We start from the raw sequence: 17,693 nt of genomic DNA, 5'->3' as shown, positions 1-17,693 counted from the left end.
ATCTTTTAAATAATATATATTATATTTGTTCAAAAACTGACGAATAAATATATTATATTAATTAAGCTTTTTTAAATTACTTATTAATATAATAATATTAAAAAATTATAGATAACAATTTATTTCGTTAATATTTTAAAGAGAACTTTAAATATTATGTATTTATTTGAATAACATAAAATAGAAAAATTTACCTTTTTTACAAACAAAATATATCTCGAAAATAATGTTTCATTTTTACTTAATAAATATTTTACTCTAAGAATATTTAATTTGAATGCAACTTAATAAGAAAAAGTAAAAAAAAGTAAATATTTTTTTAGATATATTTTTTTAGATAATAGCAATGAAAAATGAAAATCACTAATAATAATTTGAAATAKGTTTTTATTTTAATTTTAGTTAAGTCATCAAAATGATGTGGCATCCACATCAACTTATTAAAGCCACACAAGCAAAAAKTCAAAGGGTTAACCGGTTTAAAAGGTAACAGGTTACCCATTGCTATTATGGTTAGATTTTTCAAAGTACAATGCCTTAATAAAAAATAATTTGAAAGTACATTGATGTAATAAAGAAAAACAAAAGTAAAATGCTATAATAAGAAATTTTATGAAAGTAGGTTGCTATTTTATGCATTTAACCCTTTAATATATTTATTCTCAAGCAACTTTTTGTAAACAACTATGATAAATTCTTTAAAGATAAATATATTTGTAAGAAATGTAACAATTCTTTTTTTTCTTTTTAAAAAAAATACATATTTTTAAAAAATGTTAGCGAGATCAATTGTGTTCTACAGTTTTCTTGATATTGATTTATTAATGAATAATTTAGAAATTTTCCTATTTCATTTAATATATTTATTAATTAATATGTAAAATCAAATTTTTTTTTTCAAAATATAATGTGTAATAGGATCATGTTAGCAATGCTCCTCTAGCCTTCAATAGTCACGGTGAGTTATCAGCTTCTTCTTTAGGCTCTGGTTGTAGGCCTTTTGCTTTGGGCTATCTTCTTTAACTAACACAGAGAATATACAGTTCAACTCAACTAAGAAATGGAAAGTGGTTGGCTGCTCGATTGAGTCCATCCTGTAAGAAATGTTACGTCAGCAAAATTTTATACATGGACATCGTATGTGTACAATGATATGATATGAAAAACTGGTAACTTATGTCATGTTATTTTAATTCAAATCAAAATGTTATCCATTGTTATAATCTCGATTTTGGGAGATCAAATTTCTAATTAAAATTTAGAAACAGAAACAGATACTAAATTTAGGTAAACATGTTTGATTAAATATACAATGTCTAAATAATAAAATAGTAAAACTAAAAATATAATGTTATAATAGGAACCAATGATGCTATAATAAAATAATTTTGAAAGTACAATGTCATAATATGAAATGTCACGTCAACAGTATAGTACATAAGGACGACCTACATAGACAATGAGGTGACATGAAAACCTAGTACAAAAGGTAAATTTAAATCAAAATGTTACTTAATTTGTTAGAGTAAAATTATTAACAAAAACCTACATAGACAATGAGTTGACATGAAAACCCATAGAATCTCCATTTTAGATAATTTGTTAGAGTAAAATTATTAACAAAAACCTTACTTTCTCTATTTTAGATAAATGTTGGAGATGTTCTAAGGGGTTGTCTGGTTTGCGAAATTTGAATGAATTTGATGGAATTGAAATGACAAATTTCTTCGACCAATTTTTTTGATGATGTTTGGTTCACAAATTGAATTGATTGGATTCCGCTAAACTCCAAGGTCGAATGATTTGATCATTCCTTGACATAAGTTAAAGATTGAATTCCGTTTCGTGACAAATGTTATAAGTCGTTTTAAAAAGACCCTCACCCACCACCACATTATTGTCGACGTCACAAACAACCACCTACCCCCCACCTCGACACCACCATGTCACCATTGTCCTCATCACATCCATGAACACATGCAAATTCCACTCATTTCAAATTTCTATCAATAAAACGTGTCTTCAAATTCCATCAAATTCTATTCTAATTCTTGCAGAGTCAAATCTCTTTTTACGGATTTCAATTCCAACAAATTATATTTCTATGAATCAGTTGCCACTTAAAGGACCGGATACTTTTTCAATCAAACACGTTTTAAAACCGTAAGTCCAAATACAAATAAAACGAAAAGTTACATTTTAATATCACTATTTTTGGAGTCATATGAAAAAAGAATGACCTGTCTTTGGGGGAGCATTCACAAGGTTCCGAGAGAGGTTGACTCCCAAGTAAACGCATTGGTTTTGTAGTTATGGATGCAACCATCAACATCAACCTCCACGTAACAATGGAGGGAGTTCACAACAATCAAATGATTATGAATTGTGATTCACATTTTGTTGCTACAATTTAACGGTCCCGCGAGAATCCCTCTCCCTCTCCTTCATATTTATACTATCGCTTCTTTCATGATATTGATTTCACAACTCTTTTTGGATTCTCGATTCACCGCCATGGATTTCCCATTTTGATCTTGCCTCCTCACGTATATTTATACGGTATGCGTCACCGGTTCCTGTTTTCTGTTTTTCTTTTTACTTTTTTTTTACAATTAATGATCGATTTCGTGGTGCTTTTGGAAGGATTCATCGGTTATCATGTCATCTATTGTAGCAAGAACCGGTCGCCATCTTCAGCGTTACGACAACAACCTTCGCCTTGTTTCTGGGTATCTTATCTATCTATCTATCTATCCACCATAATCAAATCATATTTGAATTGAATTGAACTGAATCGAATTGAATTCTTTCACATTTTATACCAATTAAAATACCTGATGCTTAGGAATCTTATATCAACCAATCTCTTTGGATTTCAAAACTTGCTAATAGAAATTCATCATGGTTAATATTGGAGATCCAACACAGACGTGGTTGCAATTCTATATAATCAGTAACGACTTTAATCACCATTTGTCCTTTAATCCGTGCTAGTTTTTTTCTTTCTTCTGAATTCAATTTCTTATGCTATACAAATGGTATGACCGACTTGCTTTCTTATCCTCCCCTTCACAAGGTCCTGCTTTGATTATCGTGGCAACGAGAATCAACAATAAAAAAATTCTTCATATATGGATAACTACAGCAAAAGTTTTTGTTCTTGAATAGGACAAAACATGCCACATTTTTAATTCAGAAATGGTTAACCTGATAACTCTTAACTATGATACTGTTTACTTTTTTACCAGGTTCACCAAGTTAAAAAATAAATTCTTCTCTTAATCTAAGTATAAGAGTTCGTGTTTGATATTAGTTTTTTATCAAACACCTCAACTAATCCCATGGGTAGATAACAACCCAGAAAATCTTGACTGGACCTGTGGAGACTCAAACCGATGACCTACAGGAAGGAGGCCAACACCTAGCCTTTATTTGCGGTTAAATTGACCCTCAAGGTTATTGAGCTCGAAATTTGGATGTAATTCATTAGGCTATGATTAGGAGGGAGAATAAGAATGACTGGTGTCGGGTTAGTTTTTGCTACTGGGAACATCTATGAAGGCTGAATAAAAGCTGTACCCGGGTTCTTTTCATATGGGTGGTAGATTCTTTCTTTTCTGTTGTCATTTAGGAGAAATGGCCTGCAAGTGCAGAAATCACTAGAAGTTGCAGATAGGTGAACTCTTGTTGGTCATAGAGACACCGGTAATCTTCTTTCTAAATCAAACTCTTTCCTCCAGCCTCCATTCTTCATCGATGAAGAGATCCATCATCCATAGTTGCCACCCGAAGGAGGTCCTGTTGGTATGAAGATTGTCCCACATCGCTCATGAATTCGATAATCTTGCTCCAGAAATTTTTTGGGAAGGCTACCAGGCATTATATTGAAATAATGCAACTTTTTCTGTTAATGTAGCAGGTTTTCATATGCGCCTAATCAATGCTTACTACTTGAATTCCACATTCAATGGACAAGGGTACCACTCAAACTGTAATTGTCTATGTGTTGAATTACTTATAGATATCTTGAACTGATCAGAGAGTTATGCCATTTACTTCTCTTAAAATGCTTTGCTGTTGGTATTATTTGACCTGCAAGCAGAAAATCAATTGCAAACAAATGGTTTTCTACAGTCAACCTTTATAACAGAGCATGCTCTTTCTAGTGTGTGATTATTATCAACATCTATACAACAGGTGTATTCCATACAGACTGGCCAAAACTGAAGACCAACGCATTAATGTGAAGAACAGAATAGAAGTACTGATGGTATCTTCACCAAACCGCAATGATATGGTATTCCCAAAGGTATGTATCTTCTTCTGCTTCAATATGGTTACTTTTGACATACAACTGTTTTATTCTTTGAGGTAGAGATCATGTTTGTGTAAATCTTACCTCTCCGGACCCCACCTCAAGGTGGGATATACTAGGTTTGTTTGGTTTGGTTAAGTATGCATCCACCATAAAACTTATTCTTTTCAGTGTACTTATTCTCAGGGTGGATGGGAGAGCGACGAGACTGTTGAAGAAGCTGCATGTCGCGAAGCGTTAGAGGAAGCTGGAGTAAGAGGAATTCTAAAGGTAGGTTGTGTGTTCTGTATTTTAATTATCTGAAGTGTTCGTTAATTCTTGCTATTTTGGCGATTAGAAAAATTACTACCTGAATGAGTGTAACTATTAGCAATTTTAAGAAGACACTGGAGACCAAAAGGCAATAATACCAGCTGGTAATGTGTCACAATTGGGTATCACTGTTCAATTTATTTTGCAAGAGTTGACCATGGTATAATAAAACGCAAACCAAACTTACTCAGTTTATCCCACTTGGAACTATAGTCTGGTAGGGTAGGATGTATACATATCTTTCCTCTACCCCACGTAGTATAGAGGTTATTGACCATAAAGTGGTTTGGCAGGGGTAAGACTGTAAGATGTACGCATATCTTTCCTCTACCCCATACAGAGGGTGTTGACAATGGTATAATATTGTCTGGAAAAAAACATGGGAATTGAGCATCTAAGACGGTTTTTGAGATTCTTGGCCTGTAGGGAAATTCTCTTGGAGAGTGGGAGTTTAGAAGTAAGAGCAAACAAGAAGCTTGTAGCGAAGAAGGGGGATGCAAGGGATACCTGTTTGCATTAGAGGTGACCGAGGAGCTTGAAGCATGGCCGGAGCAACATAACCGCAACAGAAAATGGGTAAGTATGGAGTCAATTTAAGTCGTCGTATAAGTCGGGGAAAAATGCATTAGAAAAGAACAACATTTTGTTTAGCTCCTATCTTGTGTAAAGAAGTTTTTTTTCTCTTTAACAAAGTTATAAGATTTTCTACTTTGAACTCATTTTGACCGCTAATATGCTGACATGGGTACCCGTTTACGAAAAGGTACGACGAAGGGGACGATAAACTTTGCATCCACGTCATCAAATATTACAAGATTAGCAGGCTAGCGGTCAAAATAGGAAATTTTTGAAACTTTATTACATTGGTTGAGAAAAAAAAATCTTTATTACACTATATAGGAATTAATGCAAACCTCATTGCATTTTGATGCATTTTGCCATATGCTATTCTAGTGTGGAAAAACGATTTACATATTGGGCCACAGGTGGCGATTGAGGAAGCATCCGTATTGTGTCGCTATGAGTGGATGCGCAGTGCTCTGGGAGAATTTGTAAGAGTGATGGAAGACGGAAAAAACAAGAGGGAACACGAGATGCTGGTCGAAATGAAAGAAGAGGCGCCAATGACCCAAGAAGGCGAAGAGTGTCAACTAATGTCGACTAATTGCCATGTTAATGGACCTATGAGTACTACTTCCTTTGGTCTCATGGTTCCTGCTGGCATCTTCCTGTAGCCTTCCCGCCCCTGATGCTTGAAAAAAATGCTGTAAATTTGGCTCGTTTTTCTCCTTAGTAGTCGATGAAAGGCGGGTTTGTGAACGAGTAAGAAGAAACACTCCATGTATCTCTTGCACATATATTTAGAGATGTATAGCCCATTAGAGATTGCAAGATGATCATATTGTGTTATAGTGTATGACACAAACCTCTTGGTTTCAAACTTCTTTGTTGGTATTTCTTTGGCATTTGACATAGTTTTAGACAATTATGTAAGGATGCTTACTTCCTTACCTGTCAGATTAAAGCTACAGTCTGCAGGTACAACTGTATATTATTGCATGCTCGTATTCTAAATGTTGGGTGTTAAACTTGCATTGCGGTTGGTTGGGTCTTTTCCAAGTTTCAACTGCCATCAGTCTTAGAAATTCATCTTCTAAGATTGATCATACGCTGATACCAAACTAAACAAATCCAATATATCTCATTCCAAAACAAGGTCCAGAAGGGATTGGATGTACAATATCCCGACCTATGGGCTTAACCCATGTTGGAGAACCATCTAAACTCTAGTTTGATTTCCGTTTGCATCACTCTTAATAAAAGTAACCTGTTTTCTATATGTATGAAAATATAGTTGTACTAATATCCAGTAAACTTATTTGTATTTTTGTTAAGATATAAAAATAGTCTTTAGGCTTTCATTATAATAACTAAAAAACAAATGAAATCAAAGAGAAAGAAATTGGACTTGATGATTCTCATTGTGTTTGAGTTGAAGATGAAATCAAAGGATATATACCCATTTTGCCCTTCAAATAACGGATGTTACTAACGGCATAGACTTGAATGTTACAAAATATTAAAATGTGGACTAAAATTGCAAAAAATATAACTTAAAGTACTAAAATTGTTATATCTTTGCTATTCTATTAATGTTTTTATTTTTATTTTTATTTATTAAAATAGGAAAGAAATTTTTTATTAATGATAAGCTGAAAACACAATTCTCCTGTCTCCTCGGCTTATCGGCTTAAGTACTGGTTGTCTGCTCCGGCAATGGCGGCTACTCTTATCGTCAAGCCCATAGCTTGCGTCTCCTCTCCTCCGCCACCACTTCCTTCTCCTTATGCTTCTTCTTTCAGGCTATGGACGCCATTCCTCAGAGGCGGAAGAGGAATTTTCTCTTCTACACTCGGTAACCACTACTTCCTCCACAGCCGGAGTTATTCATCCTCTCCGTTTTCATCTCTCACCGGTGTCAGTTCCATCGCTACTGATCCCAATCGTACTGCTCGGTTTGACAGCCAGGAATCTGAGAATGACCCCATTTCCATATTCAACGAAAGGATTCTTCGGGAGCAATCCACGAAACGAGCTTCAGGGAGACCGAACCACATATCTGATTCCAATTCCAGTGCCAATGTAACGAATGAAGAGGTTGACAAGTACATCCAGCTGGTGAAACAACAGCAACAAAGGGGATTGCGGGAATTGAAAAAAGGTCATTTGATTACAATGGGTGCTTCTACTGATGCTGAGGCTGGTTACAGTTATAAGGTTGATCCTTTCACTCTTGAAGAAGGTGATTATGTTGTTCATAAGAAAGTTGGAATAGGTCGTTTTATATCAATCAGACCTAGCATTCCCGAGGGCTCTACTGCCCCAATTGACTACGTATACATACAGTATGCTGACGGAGTGGCTAAGCTCCCTGTTAAGCAAGCCTCTCGATTCCTATATCGCTATAATCTGTATGTATACTTCTTCCTTTTTTCTTCGTTGTCATTTAGTTCCTCAACTTGATTACTACTTAATTGGTCGATATTTTGCCGGAAATTCTTTGTTGTATGTTACAAACCATGTGAAACTACCAGTTTTCATGCTTGGAAACCTTAAAACGACCTTTCTTGCAGTCCAAATGAAAACAGAGCGCCTCGAGGTTTGGGCAGACTGAAGGACACAAGTGGGTGGGAGAAGAGAAGGATCAAAGGGAAAGTTGCTGTTCAGAAGATGGTTGTTGATTTGATGGAGGTGTATCTAAACAGATTAAGACGGAAGAGGCCTCCATACCCAAAGAATCCGGGAATGGCTGAATTTGTTTCTCAATTTCCTTATGATCCCACGCCTGATCAGCAACAGGTCTTCCTCATTCTTTTTTATTTTCTTTCTTGGGTGAGGATGCAGTAAGAGTTTGAGTATAATTTATGGGCCAACTTTTATAATGCTGATAGATGACCGAAGAGTTTTACTTTATTGTTTGATTTGTAACGGGTTCTTTTGTAAATATAACATGTTAGTTGTTTTTTTGGTTTTAAACCTGTAAAACATTTGGAATAGCAATCTTTGTCTTTGAAAATAAAGGTAATTGAACTTATTTTGAACTAGAAGATGGATGAGCATGAGCTTGCTTGTAAGATGATACACTGTTGTGTAGTATATTTGGTAATAATATTGTATTGATTAGTGAGACTAGCCAAAGTGTTAAAATTGGAGGTATGGAGAAATGCCCCAGAATCCGAGGTTTTAGCTTAATCCTTACTACACAAACAGCAACTTCAGTAGTGTTGATATGGAAGCGAATGATGTGATAAACTTGTCCAGAGAGGCCGTCAGCAATGATATTTTTTGTTGTTATTTGGGATTAGATTTTACTAAATGATGAAAAAAATGCCATGGATGTTAGTCATATTTGTTAGATTTTATAAGACAAAATGCAAGGTCTTTGAGAAACATGTACACAAGAGGAGAAATTGAGGAAATACCCGTTAGATAAGTTGGAAACATAGACCTTGAATGCACTAATTAGAAGAGGAAACTTGTATGAAGAGAAGATTGTTAAGACAGGCAGACGCCAGCCAAAATTGATGTGAGGAAAGTAGTTAAGAAAGATTTGAGCGAGTGAAATTTATACCGAAGTAGTCAGAGCCTTAGATGGGAATGCATGGGCGGACTTATTTGTGTCTAAAGAACTCTAGGGAGTTCACCTCTTTATATGGATAACAGGATTATTGTTGATGTCAATGCCATTTCTTGTAGTGTATAATAGTCTCAAATCTTCATCCTCGTGACAGGCCTTTATTGATGTTGAGAAGGATTTGACAGAGAGAGAAACTCCAATGGATAGATTGATCTGTGGAGATGTCGGCTTTGGCAAGACTGAAGTTGCTCAACGTGCCATCTTTTGCGTGGTTTCAGCTGGGAAGCAGGCCATGTTATTAGCACCCACCATTGTTTTGGCTAAACAGCATTTTGGTGTTATCTCAGAGAGATTTTCCAAATACCCTGACATCAAGGTTGGGATTATGAGCAGATATCAGGTGTGTTCTTTTTTATATTGGAGCACTTTTTGTGGTTTGATTTGGTAAGAACAACTATTATCTGTTTGTATTAGATATTTGCTTCGTGCAAGTGTTTCTCTTATTCTTTTACCTACTTTTAGTTGATTGCCCCTAAGTAATGTGTAATGCCCGATTGGGTTTCTACTACTCCTATGAAAATGCAAGAAGTTTTTATTTTGAGATGTTCATAAAAACTGGAAAGTCTCTTTTTCTCTCACTTGGCACTGTCTCGGAGAGAGGCTCGGTGAAATAGACATGTCTGTGAAGATGCGGACTACCTGCACCTGGACAGAAAGACCCTATGAAGCTTCACTATTCCCTGGGATTGGCTTTGGGCCTTTCCTGCGCAGCTTAGGTGGAAGGCGAAGAAGGCCTCCTTCCGGGGGGGTCTGAGCCATCAGTGAGATACCACTCTGGAAGAGCTAGAATTCTAACCTTGTGTCAGGACGTACGGGCCAAGGGACAGTCTCAGGTAGACAATTTCTATGGGGCGTAGGCCTCCCAAAAGGTAACGGAGGCGTGCAAAGGTTTCCTCGGGCCGGACGGAGATTGGCCCTCGAGTGCAAAGGCAGAAGGGAGCTTGATTGCAAGACCCACCCGTCGAGCAGGGACGAAAGTCGGCCTTAGTGATCCGACGGTGCCGAGTGGAAGGGCCGTATGATACTTATGAGATCGATGAGATTGATATTCAAATATTTCTTCTTAGAGCGTATTGATTTGRCCCCATAAGCGGGACCACCACCCAATAGCCCCAATAGCAGAGAATCTCCTAATTGTTTCAGAACAACTAGAAATATATTCTTTAACCAGAAAGAATTTGGTTCAGATGTAGGATACCTATCCAGAAGCTTTCGCAACTCAATCATAGATGATGGAATGATCAAAGATTTGACCTTTTCGAACTCTGTCTGTAACTCGCTAGAGGCCCCGAAAACAAAGAGAAGACGTGTACAAACGAGATATGCAACAAGAAGAAGAAGGAAAAGGATTGCATAGAGGAACTCCCGAACATTTGTCAGATGTGTCGATATCAATGGTGACTCATTATTTCGATGAATCATTTCTTCGGACAGAAGAAGATTATGGAAACACTTACTCGAAATCTCACTTATCAGATTCCATTGTGGAAGACGGAATTTTTTCTGAAGAATTCGCCATGATCCATGCATAATATCATGAAAAATGGATACAAGATAAAATTGCTTACTTGCCCATAACCAATGTTGCAAACAATTGATGCTACTCTTTTTTACTTACGGTCTACGAAAATCCCTTTTTCTCTTATTATTGAAGTATATCTTGGACAAATGATTAATCGTCAAACACTTGTATGGAACTATGTGTTGATTCAAATTTCAAACATTGCAATTTTGATGGAATGGAACATGGAAGGAGTATAATTAAGTGTAATATTTTGCAGCTATTCATTACTTACTGTAATGATTGTAGATGTCAAGTTCTTATGAACTTGCTATAGTTGTGCACTCTTACTTCACTCCAACTCATTTGAAACTTGTGCTGCCATTTTTGGAAAGTAGGGCCATGATACTCAACTAGTTACCTTGCTATGGACCTAACCTTTTACAGCATGCAGACCAGAGCAGAGAGGGAGGAGTATTTTCATATGATCGAACATGGGCATCTGGATATTATTGTTGGAACTCACTCGCTTCTTGGCAGCCGTGTCGTGTATGATAGATTAGGTCTTCTAATTGTTGATGAAGAACAGGTTTGCCTCCTTTCGCAATTACCATTTTAACATTTTTTGATAACCGTGCTTACCTTTTGATATAAAGAATTTATCAATGCAGCTTGAGATGGCCTGTTCTACAAATTTAAAAGGAAGGGGGGGGGGGNTAGTGATACACAAATCTGGTAGCTATAAATTCATTCTAATGTTTTTTAACATAATCTAAAGACAGGAGTAAGAAGCTAGTTTTTATCAAGGATAATCGTGCTTACCTTTTGATATAAAGAATTTATCAATGCAGCTTGAGATAGCCTGTTCTACAAATTTAAAAGGAAGGGGGGGGGGAGGTTGAAAACGTATACCGTAGGATAAGAAGAAAAGAAGTAAAGATCATTTTTTTTGTGCTATTGGAAACATGGCTAGCATCACAGTTTTTTTTTTTTTTTTGAAGTTACCTCAAGTTGTGCTACTAACCCATGTTCCGATCATGAAAAATTGCAATAGTGCAACGGGAAGTAGGGTTTGGGGGTAAGATATACGCATTCCTCTACCTCGAGAGGTAGAGAGGCTGTTTCCGAGAAGACATCTGACTTGCAAAAAAGATTCGAAGCTTAGCTAGAATCCACAGTTTTGCAAAATTTCTTTGTYGTTGCAGACCTAGAAAAGATTGCAAAGAGCTTGAATTAGCTAATTCCTCCTATTAACAAGAATGGCCTTCTACAAAGAAAGTGTTAGGGATGATACCCAATAAGGCAGAAATTGGATATCTTAGGCCCATAGACATGAAATACAGGCTAGAGGTAGTATAGCAAAAAGAACCTAGTTACGCTGCAGGGCCCAGACGCGGACCCAATACTGAAGAGTGTCTTGGAATGACGGCAGCCCTCATATACATAACAACTTATGTGTAACATACAGAACAACTACATGTCACCTTGGCCCCTAACTAACTTTTGAAGGGGGTCTTTGCTATCATAAAGAAGCAACACCTTGGGGCAACCTAAACATAAGATACAAACCAAACTGGTAAAATTAACATATTGTTGCATCTATTCTGCGAAGTTTGAGGTTTCATTATTCAAATATTTAGATATTTTCTCGTCAGTCAGCATTGTTTTAGATTATAAGATTCTTTGCTAATCCTGTGTAAGAAGTTGAGTGGGATGTTGCAGTTGAATATTTYTGATGTCTCTCCAGTAGCTTCATATATGAATATCCTCTTCTAAAGCTTGACTATATGAAAAATGCTTGATTCCTGAGATACTCTGTCTTTGYTTTACAGAGGTTTGGTGTCAAACAGAAGGAGATGATTGCTTCATTTAAAACTTCAGTTGATGTTCTTGCTCTTTCTGCAACACCCATACCAAGAACCCTCTATTTAGCATTAACTGGGTTTCGTGATTGCAGGTAATACCTTAGCAAGTGTGGCATTTCTGCTTGACTGAGTATCAAATCCTATACATTTATATTAAGTTGAATCATGGGTCTATCACACTTTTTAATTATCTTAGTTAAGTTTGAAAACTTCGCAAATTTTCATTGTTGGAATAATTTGCATTTTTGCTACTTGTATGAGGTTCATCAAGCGTGTGACTGTAACCTTTTAGCAATTTGATGTTGGTCAGCATGATTTACTTTGAGAAACCAGTAAAACATTAAATTTGTATGGAATAACAATCCTTTCCTCTCATCATAATTCTTTCTCATCTCCTCTCAGCTTGATCTCAACACCACCTCCTCAAAGAGTTCCAGTAAAAACCCATCTTTCAGAGTATAGTGAGGAAAAGGTTATATCCGCAATCAAATATGAGCTGGATCGTGGAGGCCAGGTTTTCTATGTTTTACCTCGTATTCAAGGTAACTGTGTTGAAGTCTCATTGCACACTCATGCAAGTTCACTATATGCTCTAGTCTTAATGTTGAATGGGTCGAACTAACTAGCATTTGGAAATGGAGATGCTTCTGACTTCGACTTTGACTATTTCAAGTCAGAGCCGTTACTTCACTTCACTTCACCAGGGATCTTTGAAGTATATAGGCTTGTTGTTACTTGGTGATCTTGTTAAATGAAATTTATTACTATCCGCAGGTCTTGAAGAGGTGCTGTCATTTCTTGAGAAGTCATTTCCGGATGTTGAAATTGCCATTGCTCATGGACAGGTAAATCTTTTTTCTGTTATTTACAATAAATAGTAAACCAATTGCAGCAGGATTTCCCCATTATGTTAACCAATGAACTTTGGCCCTTGGACCAACATCAACTATTACAACAAGCGTGCAACTTTCTTGTTAAATTCAAGGGATTTTTTTATTGCATATAGCCATTTTCTTGTTATGCCATGGTGAGTGAACTTCATATCTTTGACTTAAGTGTGTTAGGTCAGAAACTTATTTCATTTGGCCATTTCATAGAAATTCCCAAACATGTGTGACAACTTTTGTCAAATAATAGATCTTCAACACCCCTCCCCCCCCCCCCCCCGGGGTTCTCCAAGCCCCCTTTCCCCAGGGTTTATTGTCCTTTGAGTTAGTGGTCATTTCACAATGTCACCTCTGTATTTTCTGCAGCTATATTCAAAACGGTTGGAGAAAATCATGACAAGATTTGTAGATGGAGAAATCAAGATTCTAATTTCCACAAATATAGTTGAGAGTGGGCTTGACATTCAAAATGCTAACACCATCGTAATCCAGGACTTTCAGCAATTTGGGCTTGCACAGCTGTATCAGGTTCTTTCCTGACCATCACCCCTTGGCTCCTGCTGTATTCTTAAAGACTATAACATGCATACGATATATGAATGATATAATAGGAAATAATCAATGAAAATCTCAAATATCAATCATTTTCTATTCTATCAGTTTTGGAAAGTTGTTTTCTTTACTACTAGAAATAATCGACGTTTTGTATTCATCAGCCATCGCAAGTTCATATGCATTTTTCTGGTCGAACTACACTCATGCCTCTCCCGCATCTAGTTCTCTGGCTTTCTTTCCTAGTCCTGAGTTTTTTTAGTCTTTCTTTGTTTGATAACTTTGTTGGTATAGTTGCGTGGAAGGGTGGGAAGGACAGATAAGGAAGCTCACGCTCATCTATTCTATCCTAATAAGTTGTTACTTTCTCCAGAAGCAAAGGTATGGAACTTCCTTAGCTTCCTTTTAGCATAACTAATAGCTCTATATTCCTTCAAAACAAGGTTGTTAATGGGAACAAGTGGTCGATGCATTTAGCATCATTTGTTTTGGTTTCTGCATACATCTGGAAAACTTTGTTGACGGGTATCTTGATACAAAAATATTACTACTAAATATAAGTGTTTGCAACAATACAGAAAAGGTTGACAGCTCTCGAAGAATGTAGTGACCTTGGTCAAGGCTTACAACTTGCAGAAAGAGACATGGCTATAAGGGGATTTGGTGATATTTTTGGTGTGCAACAAACAGGGGATATTGGCAACGTAGGCATTGATCTGTTCTTTGAAATGCTTTTTGAGAGCTTATCGATGGTATTATGTTTCTCCTTTCTGGTTCTCTGTGTCAGTTAACTTTTATACGATATTTGAAATATGCAACTTTTTCTTGTGTTATGGGATTCTCATTAGCTCCTGCAATCCTCTTCAATATGATTTACTTTGTCCCAGTCCTGTTGCATTCAACTGCTTTGCTCCCTTTAACTTAATTGCAAAATCTTGTTCTTATTGAAAACCAGGTTGATGTACATCGAACTCGTCCAGTTCCTTACGAATCAGTCAAGGTATATGATTCCCTCTTCTGATGTGGGTTATGCAAGATACCGCCTCCGTCCGAAAATAACTGTCCACATTTCTATGTTAGTTTGTCCCGAAATAGGTGTCCACTTTCAAAAGTAAGTGCCTACTCTCCAATTCTACCCTAATTATGAGATGGAGAAATTCATTACTCCCTTCATTACTAAGGGTAAAATTGTCATTTAGTTGATTAAAAAGTGTAATAATTACACATTTCTAAAAACTATGTGCCTTTTTCATCGTGGACATTTATTTTGGGGCGGAGGGAGTACTATTTTAATAGTGTTTTGATAAACTTACAAGCCACATGTACATTATTTTTCCAAAGATATAGTATTTAAGCATATCAAGAATTGAGCATCTCATGAGGGCAAAGCGGGTCTAATTAGCTTAAATTCTTAAAAGGGGAAGAGGGTGATGGTATTAAATTCTTGTTGGATTGTCATTGATAATCAAAGGATGTAGATCGGTCTGTTGATTTTGTTTGTTGTTTTATGTCAGCTTGAATTGGATATAAATCCTCGTCTCTCTTCAGAGTACATAAATTATCTGGACAACCCCATAGAAGTAGTTAATGATGCAGAGAAAGCTGCGGAAAAAGACACCTGGAGCTTGGTGCAATTTACAGTTGATCTGCGGAGGCAGTATGGAAAAGAGCCTTACGCCATGGAAGTTTTACTGAAAAAACTTTACGTGAGGAGAATGGCAGCAGATATTGGGATCACCACAATCTACATCATGGGAAAAACCGTGGGAATGAAAACAAACATGGGGGAACAGGTGTTCAAGATGATAACAGAAGCCATGCTCTCAGATGTTCACCGCAACATGCTTGCCTTTGAAGGAGACGAAATTAAGGTACAAAAGACGTCTTTTCTAGTTACTTGTTACTCCCTCCATCCCAAAACAAGTGTCCACTTTTGAAAGTAAGTGCCTACTACTTTCCAATTCTACCCTTAATTATGAGATGGAGAAATTCATTATTCCCTCTATTATGAAGGGTAAAATTGTTAACCACAAGGGTTGTGGCATAGTGGTTGAGGCCTAGGGGGATATGGTGGAATATCTCATCTGCCCTGGGTTCAATTCAGGCGTCCTCAACAATTGTGGCCACTGAGTTTATTAAGGTTGATCTCTTACAGTCACAATTTGCGGGGCATAGCCTGGGACACCCTTCCACAAAAAGGGTAAAATTGTCATTTAGTTAATTAAATGGTGTAATAATTACATATTTCTAAGACTGTGTGCCTTTTTGATTGCATTCCAAATCTGAGATGGATATGTTGTGTGACAGGCGGAATTACTTATCGATCTACCAAGAGATCAGCTCCTTACTTGGATCTTCCATTTGTTAGCCGAAATTCATTCTGCATTACCGACCCTTATAAGATACTAAAGGAGCGGTATGTTCACCAGAAGCAATCAAGATGGTGCATAAGCAAGCAGCTCGGTATGGAACCTAACCTAACTTAACCTAACTGAACCTAACTGTTTCTGTCGTGTAGATTAAACCCGAACCCATATAATGATGCTGCAACTATACCACTAGTAGGGGGTGTATGCACACAGCCCACATACCCTTTTAGACAGGGTTGGGCATGATTCATGTTGATGATGGTGGAGTATACATGAACATGATATTTCTGTAACTAGTTAGCTGGTTTATTGTAATTATCATCATAAGTTACTTATTATTTATTATTATTTATGGCATTGTACAAAGCCCTTTTTATACAGGTTTGATGTGAATGTGCATAATGGTAGTTGATTTGATTATCCATAAAATGTTGGTTAAAATGGTGATCCAAAACAAAAATTGTTGATCCAACACCAGATACTTTGGTTGGAGACGCAGGGTAGCAGACTAGAGGTGAAGATCTAGACTGAAAGGAAGGGATCTGCAGAGGTAGAGGGTAGGGGTTAGGGTTTATGTTTCATTGCTTGCTTATATCTAGATTTTCAAATTCTAAGGTTCGTTGTTACTCTCTCTTTCTTACACTTTTCACAAGCTAGGGGTTTTTACAGAAAGAACCACTCTACTATTTGAGATAGAGGTCAGGTCTACATTGATGTTACCCTCCCCAGACAAACCTCTGGTGGGCTCCTTGGTTTATTTGTAATTGCATCAAAGCAGTTTGCATTTAGCATTAGGACATCTGCAATGTGGTCCAGTTGTAGATGAGGGACCATAACACATTTCAAGATGTCGTTTGCACTATTATGCGATATTTACCGCAACACATTGGTTACTACCGTAGTTTTTGTCAGTTTACCTGCAATGGAACTTCCACGTCATCATTGTACATTCTATCATGCTTGAGAATTTTGCAATGATTTTGTGACTATAAATCAATTTTTGGACCAATGTATTGATAGAGCTTTGCTTGATGTCAACTGCCAAATGATGAAGATGGCTTCTTCAATAGTTGATTCAGTTATTTCTTATAGCATTGTGTATACAATAGAGAATAATTTCAACCCATTTATCTAAAAATAGGTCGATCTTGGTTATATTTTATCTTTAATGGGTTAAATTGATATAACAGATGCTAAAAAACTGGTTGGAAAGTGTATTTAAATGCTTACAACCTTTTAAATCATTTATTTTTGAACGTCAATATTGATTGTTTATTAAATAAAAATATGAACAAAAAGTATCAATGGGTCATCCTGACCGTTTTTACTCATGCTAAAAAACTATTGAGACCATGTGTGATTGTATTTGTACTTGCATATTAGTGCTATTTACACTCAGTATCATACTTGCCTGCCACTCGAGGCTCTTTGTCATTAATGTTGGCCTTGGGTCCTCGATCTTTCTCTAGTGATCATCTTGTGGGCCCTCCAGAGAGTCTTTTCCTTTTATGTGGATGCACATATACCATATGTGATTAGCAGTGTCGACGGATCAATCAAGTATGATATGGGACTCAAAACTTGAGGGCCACCTGCCATTATAGAATTTGTCTTTTTGACATACATCTTGTTCGTCCTTCTTATCATAACATACGTTGTCACTTTTATAGCTGTTAGGGGCAAGGAGATTCGCT

The 17,693-nt window shown here is 36.6% G+C and overlaps 2 protein-coding genes across 8 annotated transcripts; both read left to right on the top strand.

Moving 5' to 3' along the window:
• Positions 1-2,369: 2,369 nt before the first annotated feature.
• On the top strand, positions 2,370-6,188 carry LOC112523296 (nudix hydrolase 12, mitochondrial-like). 5 transcript variants are annotated; one of them, XM_025132843.1, is made up of 6 exons: positions 2,370-2,559; positions 2,644-2,729; positions 4,198-4,309; positions 4,502-4,585; positions 5,054-5,203; positions 5,614-6,188. In XM_025132843.1, the coding sequence occupies exons 2-6, from the start codon at positions 2,659-2,661 to the stop codon at positions 5,860-5,862; spliced, it is 666 nt and encodes a 221-aa protein (XP_024988611.1). In that variant the 5' UTR covers positions 2,370-2,559; positions 2,644-2,658; the 3' UTR covers positions 5,863-6,188. The 5 variants fall into 5 exon arrangements, with proteins under 5 accessions (XP_024988611.1, XP_024988603.1, XP_024988627.1 ...); XM_025132835.1 differs by having other exon boundaries at positions 4,487-4,585; XM_025132859.1 differs by lacking the exons at positions 2,370-2,559; positions 2,644-2,729 and adding exons at positions 3,381-3,804; positions 3,920-3,977 and having other exon boundaries at positions 4,487-4,585.
• A 672-nt stretch (positions 6,189-6,860) lies between these two features.
• LOC112511166 (ATP-dependent DNA helicase At3g02060, chloroplastic) lies at positions 6,861-16,288 on the top strand. Of its 3 annotated transcripts, XM_025116670.1 has the most exons (14): positions 6,897-7,043; positions 7,153-7,599; positions 7,762-7,987; positions 8,920-9,165; positions 10,781-10,915; positions 12,159-12,283; positions 12,594-12,733; positions 12,966-13,036; positions 13,445-13,606; positions 13,925-14,011; positions 14,209-14,382; positions 14,586-14,630; positions 15,145-15,501; positions 15,938-16,288. In XM_025116670.1, the coding sequence occupies exons 1-14, from the start codon at positions 6,994-6,996 to the stop codon at positions 16,037-16,039; spliced, it is 2,367 nt and encodes a 788-aa protein (XP_024972438.1). In that variant the 5' UTR covers positions 6,897-6,993; the 3' UTR covers positions 16,040-16,288. The 3 variants fall into 3 exon arrangements, with proteins under 3 accessions (XP_024972423.1, XP_024972430.1, XP_024972438.1); XM_025116655.1 differs by having other exon boundaries at positions 6,861-7,599; XM_025116662.1 differs by lacking the exon at positions 10,781-10,915 and having other exon boundaries at positions 6,861-7,599.
• Positions 16,289-17,693: the final 1,405 nt, after the last annotated feature.

The sequence above is a fragment of the Cynara cardunculus genome (assembly GCF_001531365.2).
Source record: "Cynara cardunculus var. scolymus isolate 2C chromosome LG 1, CcrdV1, whole genome shotgun sequence".
NCBI lineage: Eukaryota > Viridiplantae > Streptophyta > Magnoliopsida > Asterales > Asteraceae > Cynara > Cynara cardunculus.
This window is presented reverse-complemented; position numbering and strand designations above follow the sequence as displayed.

Bases quoted from the DNA above. Each gene is read 5' to 3' on its own strand.
- LOC112523296 (XM_025132835.1), top strand. From the start codon at position 2,659: ATGTCATCTATTGTAGCAAGAACCGGTCGCCATCTTCAGCGTTACGAC. The intron at 4,310-4,486 runs GTATGTATCTTC...TATTCTTTTCAG, and splicing joins ATGATATGGTATTCCCAAAG to TGTACTTATTCTCAGGGTGG. The intron at 5,204-5,613 runs GTAAGTATGGAG...ATTGGGCCACAG, and splicing joins ATAACCGCAACAGAAAATGG to GTGGCGATTGAGGAAGCATC.
- LOC112511166 (XM_025116655.1), top strand. From the start codon at position 6,905: ATGGCGGCTACTCTTATCGTCAAGCCCATAGCTTGCGTCTCCTCTCCT. The intron at 9,166-10,780 runs GTGTGTTCTTTT...TACAGCATGCAG, and splicing joins GGATTATGAGCAGATATCAG to ACCAGAGCAGAGAGGGAGGA. The intron at 12,734-12,965 runs GTAACTGTGTTG...TACTATCCGCAG, and splicing joins TGTTTTACCTCGTATTCAAG to GTCTTGAAGAGGTGCTGTCA.